Source organism: Sardina pilchardus, chromosome 5, assembly GCF_963854185.1.
Source record: "Sardina pilchardus chromosome 5, fSarPil1.1, whole genome shotgun sequence".
In the NCBI taxonomy this organism is placed as follows: Eukaryota; Metazoa; Chordata; class Actinopteri; order Clupeiformes; family Clupeidae; genus Sardina; species Sardina pilchardus.
The window spans coordinates 8,481,679-8,490,292 of NC_084998.1; the positions used below are offsets into that span (position 1 = coordinate 8,481,679).

At 46.1% G+C, this 8,614-nt stretch overlaps 2 protein-coding genes across 5 annotated transcripts in view; one reads left to right on the forward strand and one right to left on the reverse strand.

The window, feature by feature from the left end:
* The window catches only part of zzef1 (zinc finger, ZZ-type with EF hand domain 1), a 47,383-nt gene extending 42,169 nt beyond the window's left edge, over positions 1 to 5,214 (reverse strand). For both annotated transcript variants that reach the window (XM_062536259.1, XM_062536258.1), the window contains exons 1-10: positions 4,228 to 5,214; positions 3,393 to 3,537; positions 2,999 to 3,193; positions 2,688 to 2,871; positions 2,348 to 2,547; positions 1,947 to 2,157; positions 1,182 to 1,298; positions 704 to 882; positions 494 to 592; positions 170 to 261 (exon numbers count right to left, since the gene is read on the reverse strand). In XM_062536259.1, coding sequence (XP_062392243.1) covers positions 170 to 261; positions 494 to 592; positions 704 to 882; positions 1,182 to 1,298; positions 1,947 to 2,157; positions 2,348 to 2,547; positions 2,688 to 2,871; positions 2,999 to 3,193; positions 3,393 to 3,537; positions 4,228 to 4,641 — 1,836 coding nt within the window. In that variant the 5' untranslated portion in view covers positions 4,642 to 5,214. The remainder of the gene's footprint in view (positions 1 to 169; positions 262 to 493; positions 593 to 703; positions 883 to 1,181; positions 1,299 to 1,946; positions 2,158 to 2,347; positions 2,548 to 2,687; positions 2,872 to 2,998; positions 3,194 to 3,392; positions 3,538 to 4,227) is intronic.
* LOC134080046 (neuferricin) lies at positions 4,894 to 7,980 on the forward strand. Of its 3 annotated transcripts, none has more exons than XM_062536262.1 (4): positions 4,894 to 5,117; positions 6,820 to 6,960; positions 7,146 to 7,329; positions 7,673 to 7,980. In XM_062536262.1, exons 1-4 carry the CDS (start codon positions 5,069 to 5,071, stop codon positions 7,848 to 7,850), a joined length of 552 nt encoding a protein of 183 aa, XP_062392246.1. In that variant the 5' UTR covers positions 4,894 to 5,068; the 3' UTR covers positions 7,851 to 7,980. The 3 variants fall into 3 exon arrangements, with proteins under 3 accessions (XP_062392246.1, XP_062392244.1, XP_062392245.1); XM_062536260.1 differs by lacking the exon at positions 4,894 to 5,117 and adding an exon at positions 5,314 to 5,669; XM_062536261.1 differs by lacking the exon at positions 4,894 to 5,117 and adding an exon at positions 5,314 to 5,540.
* Positions 7,981 to 8,614: the final 634 nt, after the last annotated feature.

The following is an 8,614-nucleotide window of genomic DNA, read 5'->3' on the forward strand; positions in this document are numbered from 1 at the left end:
TTCAAACAAATCTACATACACTACAATTACCAAATGGAATGCTTATCTCTGAATAATATAGGCCGGTATTACAGTACTCAAAGTCTGCTGTCTAAACAACATTAGTCAAGGCAGACACGCATTTCATTTGGGGACCTCGGGGGCTGACTCCATAAACACATGGGCTTACTTTGATCTTGATCTGCGTGACCTGGAAGCTGCTCTGGTCCTCCGTGGACAGGATCACGCTGGCGCGCTTCTTCCCCGCCTCAGTGAGGAACCCTGCAACCACCAGCACACCACTCACGTTAACATCTCCACTCAAACTCCAGGCTATCTCAGAACAAACGGAGACAAACACACTTTTCAAACCTACACACATGTATGTTATGAATCTTGGATTCTAGTTAAGTTAGCTGAGGGGGGTTTTTGTGCCATCTATTTAGATGGTTCAAAACTGAAAAGAGAAGGACCACAACAGAAATGAAAAGGCTGCGGTCCAAATGCGCCGTACCGTCTCCTGTGCTTGGTTCGGTCAGCATGCTCTCTGGCCCAGACTTCTCCTCTTTGCCCTTGACATCGCAGGCCTGCAGGCAAAGCTGCAGGGGTTTCCCTGTGACGCAGGACAACACGAGCGCACAAGTAAACAAACAGAGCTATGAACAAACAAACAGCCGCAACGGCGAGTCCTGTCACGCTTCCACGGGTCCACAGGAGGGCTTACCGTGTCTGTGCAGCAGGCGTAGTCGGACCGTGGCCATGGACTTGAGGAGGGAGGACGCTCGGTACTCCAGGTCCAGGTGCTCGCAGATCCCCGCCAGGGACTGCAGCACTTTGGCCACGCTTCCTCTAGCCAGGGCGAAGGCCAACAGGGTCAGCTCCGCGTCGGGCGTCACGCAACAGCTGGAGACCCAACAAACAAAGACAGAGATATTTAGTAAACATCCAAGAGATGCTTTATAATGTACAGTTTCCCTCCAAAAATGATGTTATTCACCAAGCCTGAGTAACTTAACTTGACCCACATAGGGGTCACTGCACTTCACCTACGAGACTGACCCAAACCTAGAGCTCTAAGCGCAAGGGCATAATATGAGTGTGGGGATTACACATAGGGGTCACTGCACTTCACCTACGAGACTGACCCAAACCTAGAGCGCTAAGCGCAAGGGCATAATATAAGTGTGGGGATTTGGAATTACTCTGCTATCCGGAGAAGGAAGCCGTCCACTTCTTCCAGGACGTTTGAGGAGAAGAACTTGGGGAACTCGGTGGAGGCCGGGGTTAAGGACAGCGGAGGCATGTGCTGTAAGGCTTTCCTGCAGACAGAGCGGAGAGAGGAGTTAAGACAACAGGGCAGTTAGAATGTTTTCAAACAGAGTTTGACCACTCTTGTCTATTTTAGCTTATGGGTGTGGTAAAAAAATAAAAATAAAAAAACACTGACACAAGTTGTATGTCTCCACTAAAAGCCAAATTAATGCATGAAATGGCATTTAATGTCATCATGACAGACAGAGTGGAAATGGGTCTTGGATTCACATCAGGAAATGTTCAGCCCAATTTGAGAGTTTTCCCAGTCATATCTCGCTACATCATGAAAACATCTACATAGATGAATAGGACACCACACTGCAAGCATTCTCTTGCAAAGAAATTCAGTCAAGAGCAATACTGGCTCAGACCAAGACATTAAAAAACAACTAGCAAGGCTCAAACTACAGTTTTTGAAATAGGCTAGACAGAAATCAATGCATCAAAAGCATACAGTATGCCAATACAAGTAACCATAAGTCAGCGAAAAAAAAGGCCAACAAAAGACAGTACTTTGGAAAGGAAACAGTTTCCAGAAACCACCCCCTCTATTGGCCGTGAGCGTGTTCTAGCCCCAGCAATGGCAGGAGGTATGATGAGGTAACCCTAATAAGCCGCAGAACGCCAGGGCGCCTCGCTGGGTAGTGACTCACTGAGTGTTCTGCAAGACCGTCTGAGCCAGGACGGGGTTGGTCTCCATGGAAGCGGTGACTAAGGAAGTCAGGAGCGACAGGTACCAGATGGCCGAGGCGTCGGTGACCGAGACCTCCTTGCTCTTGGTGATCTGGTAGCCCATGGTCTTCAGGCCGTGGATGCGCGTGTCACAGCCGTCACTCAGGCACCTCTTGATGTTGATTTGTACATCTGAGGCGGGCAGACACAGGACAACGATATGCATGAAGACTAATCCACACATACAATCCACAGAATCCACAAATACAGAAAGAGGCTCTAAAACAATAACAATAACAACATATTAAAAGCTACATCTTTTGTATTATTCTAGCTGATAACTGGAAGAGAGTTCGTGGAGAAGAAAGGAAGGGTGGCTGACATGGATGGGTGATGTTGGCGTTCTCCAGCAGGGCCACGTAGCCCATGACGTTGCTGGGGATGCGGACCTCGCGGATCTCCTGCAGCGAGTGGCGGTTCTTCCCCACCGCCACCGACACCAGCTGGGGCATGTAGCTGTGGTCGTTGGAGGCCACGGCGATGGACAGTCGTCTCAGCACCACGTCCGGCTTCATCTTCAACCTGCGGGATAAAAAAAAAGCGACAGCCTCTTACTTCACCAACCGTTGCCCTGGCCACTGCGCAAGTGATCGGAGTGCTAACGGTGATCAAACACACTTTTGGGGGGGTTTTGGAGGGGCGTTAGAGCTCATTTGTATAACCTTATCCAGTGTGAGCGGGCGCTGCCGTCGGACTGCCAGTACGACGTGGTCTCTCCGTTTGCCATTTTGCTCGCTTCGTGGGTGTTGGAGGACACCTCGATGAGGCTGTAGCACTGAGTGACGACCTTCACCTTGTCTACTTCCGGGTCGCGGTGAAACTCCGCTCTGTATTGGATGTCTAAATCTAGAGGAGGAAGTCATCCGCAAACATGGGGTCAGGCCAGTTAATGAACTAAAGAAGTAGTCAACTCTGTTTCAAATGAACATGTTTTGAACAGCCTAAAGCTTGATGGCAATATGAGAGTTTTTACCTTTCTCTTTTTGCAGTAAGTAGTCCAGATAGTCCTGCATGACCTTTGCCCTCATAGTGCAGATGCTGTTGTAGCCCTCCAGGAGGGGGAAAGGAATGGCATTACTGGGGATACGATTCCGGTGCAAGAACTTCAGGATCTTGGAAGCATGGTCCCCCAGGCGGTCTTTTGACTTAGAGAAAATGTCTACAAAACCTGGAAGGGGGGAACAATATCACAGATGACGAATGAGTCACCATAGCAATCTCTCACTGCATATCAATCATTCACCTCCATACCGCTTTCAGACGTAAACAACATCCTACTAGACAGGCAGCCTTTACCTACAATCAGAATACTTGTTTACCTTCACAACATGGACAGAGGTTTATCACCTGAAGAAAGGTTTCAGTACCTGGTGTGAGAGAGCAAGCCTGGAGCTGCCTGATGACATGACTGAGTTCCCCTTGCAAGTTGGCGCCATTGCAGTTCTTCAGAGCCACGAGCATGTTCTCCACATCCACAAAGCCATCGCCCTCTGCATCAAACTGTCCAAAAGCCTACACATAGAGGTGGAAGGCACAAACAGTGTCCATCAAAGTCCATCAAGCCATCTCCTAATAGGACAATATCCTACAGCATAGGCCTAGCAGCTCTACAGCACGGCTAAAAACACAGCTATAAATGAAAGCCCCTTGAATAGGTACTGCTAAAAGTTCTAGACAAATGTAATAGGCTGCAATCTGACGAACTGAAACTCTATTCTGTCCTTGATTTTGTTGCCATGATAGTTGCCCAGGGAGGCTACAGGGGACATTTAAAGTAAGCCTGGGAGATGACAGATGTTTCACTGACACGATGACTAAACAACAACGTGAGCGTAACTAATATGTTTATGTTCTTCTGCTTGAACCATGTTATTTGTTTACGTTTTGGCATCCTGAAGTTATTTGCATTGCGTTCTCGATGCCTGGAGACTATGGTGAGCCAAGCAATGATCACAGATTTCAGATATCCACAATCAGTGTGTTTAAGGCATGGAAGGTGACATCAAATAAGTTTGCGAAAGAAAAATCAAACACTTGGCGTAGGCAATCAATGAGCTCTCACAATTAGTCTATTGACAAAAACGAAAGCAAGACAACAGTAAGACCATAAGACCGGGGAGATCAGTTCACCCCTCTGGAACATTGATCACATTAAACTGAGTTGACGCCTGTTTGGCCTGTTGTCAGCCTGGCTTTTTATACCTCCTCGCACTCCTCTCGTGGGGCGTCTCTGCTTTCCAGCATCTCACAGAACTGCTCCACAGTTACCGACTCCTCTCCCCGGCCCAGGCGTTCCTCCAACCACCGCACCAGAGCGCCCTCATTCCGGGTAAGGACCGACTCGGATATGGCGACCCAGGAGTCGCTCATGCGGGCCGCTGCCTCCCTCAGTTTGACTTGCTCTAAAAGGTCTCCGGGGGTGGGCAGTCCGCTACTCGGTACGGCAGGGTTATTCGATCCCCTTCCGTTTCTTGCTGAGCCAGAGCCTCCGCCACTGCCAGCCCCTGCGCCCGTGGCCGCAGAGGCCGGGCTGCCTTCCGCAAACCCCGGGCTTTCCGTCTCGACATCTTCCTCGTCGCCACTACCACCACCGCAGCCGCTCTCTCCGTTGCCCATGCTGATCAATGTCCCCAGGATTTCTTTTGATTTTCAGCGGCGCGGTAGGGGTCAGTTTCACACTTGGGCTAAACAAATCCACAGCCCTTCCCAGCCCGTGTGTTCCTTCGTTGTCACTAGTAGGCTACTACCGCATTGACGTACTGTACGCAGCACGTAAGCTACGTCGGCACTTATTTGAAACTTCCTTGTTTGGTTGGGTGCCTCTAGTGGCTAAATGAAAATAATACCGGATCAAACAAAAATCTCCGAAAAATCTCGCCTGTGTGAATTTTCTCTTTCCGTCAGACATTCAACTAATAGTAGGCCTAACTGCATTAGACCGTAATTATTCCACAATGGGTGACAAGTAGGCTAGCCATAGACTTGATATTCCGTGTTCCACAGAGAACATGCCTAATATGATTAACCGTGACTGGTTGTGAAAATGGTAAAGCCTTCCATTCGGCCAACGAATGGACCAGCCCGTTTTACAGGTGAACTTCACACGCTTCAATTAAAAAAATCTATCTACAAACACCGTGCGACACGTCACTGATTAGTATATTGTACCTCAACCAAATGGGTCTTTCATTTCTGCTTAACGTCGGCTATCCAATTGATGAAAGATCAGGTGCATGACACCACCAGACATGCGCGGTAATGACATAACGATTGACTTCCGGGGAAAGCCTCTGTAGTAGAGATATTTGTATTTGGCTACTGGGTAGCCTGTCTATTTTCTCTTTCTATAATGTAACAATACTTTTGAAAAGCGATGTTGACATATTTCATTGTGCTGGTAGTGGCGTGTTTAACTGCACTCATGGTTCCATATGATTGGGCAGCTGTATGGAATGCTGTGTCGGTGCTTCGCTCACTTGGAGCATCAAATGCACCTATCCGGATGATAACGAAAAGTGAGCTTTCTAAATACAACGGAGAAGTCAGTAGTCCAGGGTTATACGTGGCAATTTTGGGACAGGTATTTGATGTGAATAAAGGACGCAAACATTACGGTCCAGGTGGAGGTTACCATTTCTTTTCAGGTAGCCTTGGTTTTCATATAATTTATGGTTTGGTTATGTGAATTGGCTTCTAGCCAATAGCCTAGTCATGTTCTTGCATTTGATTTTACCAGTATGATGTTGATCCATCCTGCACAATCATCAGAAAGATATCATATGCATGGCCATCATGATGATTGGGAGATCTCTAGGGTTATAGGCTTTAGTCTGATGGACATTAGACTGACAGGACTGTAACAGAACTTGTTATATTTAATAGCAGTATGACTTTACAGTGGTCTCAAAAAGTGAGGCTGGTGGTATGCAATGGCAAGCAATATAGGTTATTAGGCCTATAATGACTGTCATTTGTAGTTCTACAATTTTCTGACATGAAAACCCAAATAAAGACATGCATACCTGTTCTCATCTAATCTTTAAAGAATGCCATCAAGTTGAGTTTAAGTTTAAAGAAACCGTTTTTTCTAAAACTAGCAAGCCAAATAGGCCATCTAAGACATAAAACAATGTAAACAAATACAACCAAAAGGCTAAAAGGCAAGAATCTACAACTTCAACAATTTCTTTGCTCCAGTAGAGGGCAGCCACACACCTAGTACAGAATCATTAGCAGTATGGGGTTGCTAAATGTAAACTAAACCTTTGTGTCAGAAATATAAGGACAATGTATTATTTTTATGTATTTATGTAATTATAATGTACCGTTATAATGAAACTTCGCACTCACCAATTAAGCATCTGAGATTTTGTCTATGTTGTAGTCGCAAGCCTTCTGATGTAGGTAAAATGATCATAGGCCCAATACACGGAAGATTTATAGTTCTAATGTATTTCTAGATTTACATTATTTAGATTGTTGTGACTTTGTAACTATTTTATAACTGTCCTGTGTGCCTATGGGTCATTCCACAGATTCTTAAATTGTATTATTCAATGTGACAACGGATTAGACGAAAATCTTCAACCCCATCACATTCAACCCTGTCACATTTTTCTGAATGGCTGAGCGTTGTTTATATTAAAGATGGGAAAAGTATTTTCTAACAAGTACATGTCTCATCACATTAAAAAAAAGCGTAACATTTTAATGTTCACTTTTTCATCCACCGAATGTGTAGAATGACCCCTAGAATTTATATCAGATCATTCATGCTGCTTTGTGTGATTTCAGGTAAAGACGCATCCAGTGCATTTGTGACTGGGGATTTCTCCGTAGCCGGACTGACTGATGATGTGTCTGACCTTTCCCCGTCTCAAATTGTGGCTCTGTATGACTGGCTGGCGTTTTATCAAAAGGATTACACCCCAGTTGGTAGGCATACACCTTACATCTTGTCACCTACAGAAAATGCATTCAGAAAATACATCTCAATCATAATCATAATCAGGTTTCCATCTTCAGATGTAATATTTATGACATTTATGTACTGTTTTAGTTAAATGACATCTTTAAATGCATGTCTGACTTTAAGAGGTCTTGTGTGTCCTGTGTTACAGGAAGGGCGGAGGGCCATTTCTACGGCCCTGATGGGGAGCCCACGGAGGCCCTTCGGCGGGTGGAGGTGTCCTTAGCGCAGGGCCTGCAGCTCAAGGCCCAGGCCCAGGCCCACAGTCAGCTGTACCCGCCCTGCAACACAGAGTGGAGCTCCGCAGGGGGCCGCGTCTGGTGCTCCACACAGAGGTGGGGTCTCGCCGACTGACTGTAATCGTGACAAGACGTTAGGGGATTATTCTCTCTGGAGCAGGAAGGAGAAGTAAATAGATATACAATGCAACAAGTCATGATCTTAACTGGTTATTATGATAAATTAGTCAACTGACTATTTTGGTGTATAATCATGCACACAGATTTAGTGTAAAATGTTACTTGGTGTGTAGTAGAAAATGTATTTGATGCAGCAACATGTCTCAACCTGTCTGACACTAAGTATCTGACCTTATGGAAGCTCTGTTTTGAGTTCTTCACATATTCTTGGTGATCTTATGCATCCATGATGCTTAGTGTGTGATTTCTCTTTGTCTAGTGGCGGTGTGAAAAGAGAGTGGGTCGGCGTTCCGAGGAAGCTCTTCTCTCCTGGTTCCAGCCGCTCTCGCTGTGTGTGCATGCAGCCGGAAGAACTCAGCCGCGCGGACAACCCCAACCTGCAGGAGTACAGCGGCTGTCCAGTTGAGGCAGAGTCCTGCTATGTCAGGGAACACTGAACTAGCACAGACATTTCAATCAATTAAGAGTCCCTCCCTCTTAATCCCATTCCCTCTTCATCCCAACCTGAAATTCTTGAAGACTGAAAGTTTTTTATCACTGGTTGAAAATAAATGTTAAAGTATGTCAGTTTTCCACCACAGTTATTTAAAGAATGATTGAGTTTTGGTCTAAAGCAAGCATATAGGATACAAGAACATACTAACAGTATGGTTGGCACTGCTAAAAGCTCTATTGACAATTGGGGATAATGGTGCTGTGAATGTTTTTCGTACATTTTTGCGAGATGTTCTATCCTGAACCAGTCCCCAGGACTACACAGTGCTTAGCCTGGATGGACCGTGAGGGAACAACAGGTGTTCATCTATCCTTCATATTACCAAGTTCACCATAAACTGATGTGTTGCTGCTAGTTGCTATTATAACCTTGTTGAGCTTGTTGACCTTGTATAAGTCATGTGCCCACATGTCCTTGAATTTGAGGGAAGAAGGGCCTGGAAAGTCTTTGACAAGTCCTTGAATTTGATGTTTGAGAAGGTGAGGGAGCCCTGGATCAGCGGAAGAGCAGATGGAGCACAGAATCAGATCCTGCCTGGGTGAGATCAAGTGCAACACTGTCTGCAGGTGCTTGGCTAAGTTCCCAACCTGGCTCATTCAGCCTGGCCCCTCTAATAATCCCCCACTGTAATTGGCTCACTCATTCATTCCCCTGACGCTCCACCTCAAGCTGGTGCGTGGTGAGTGTTCTGGCACATAATGGCTA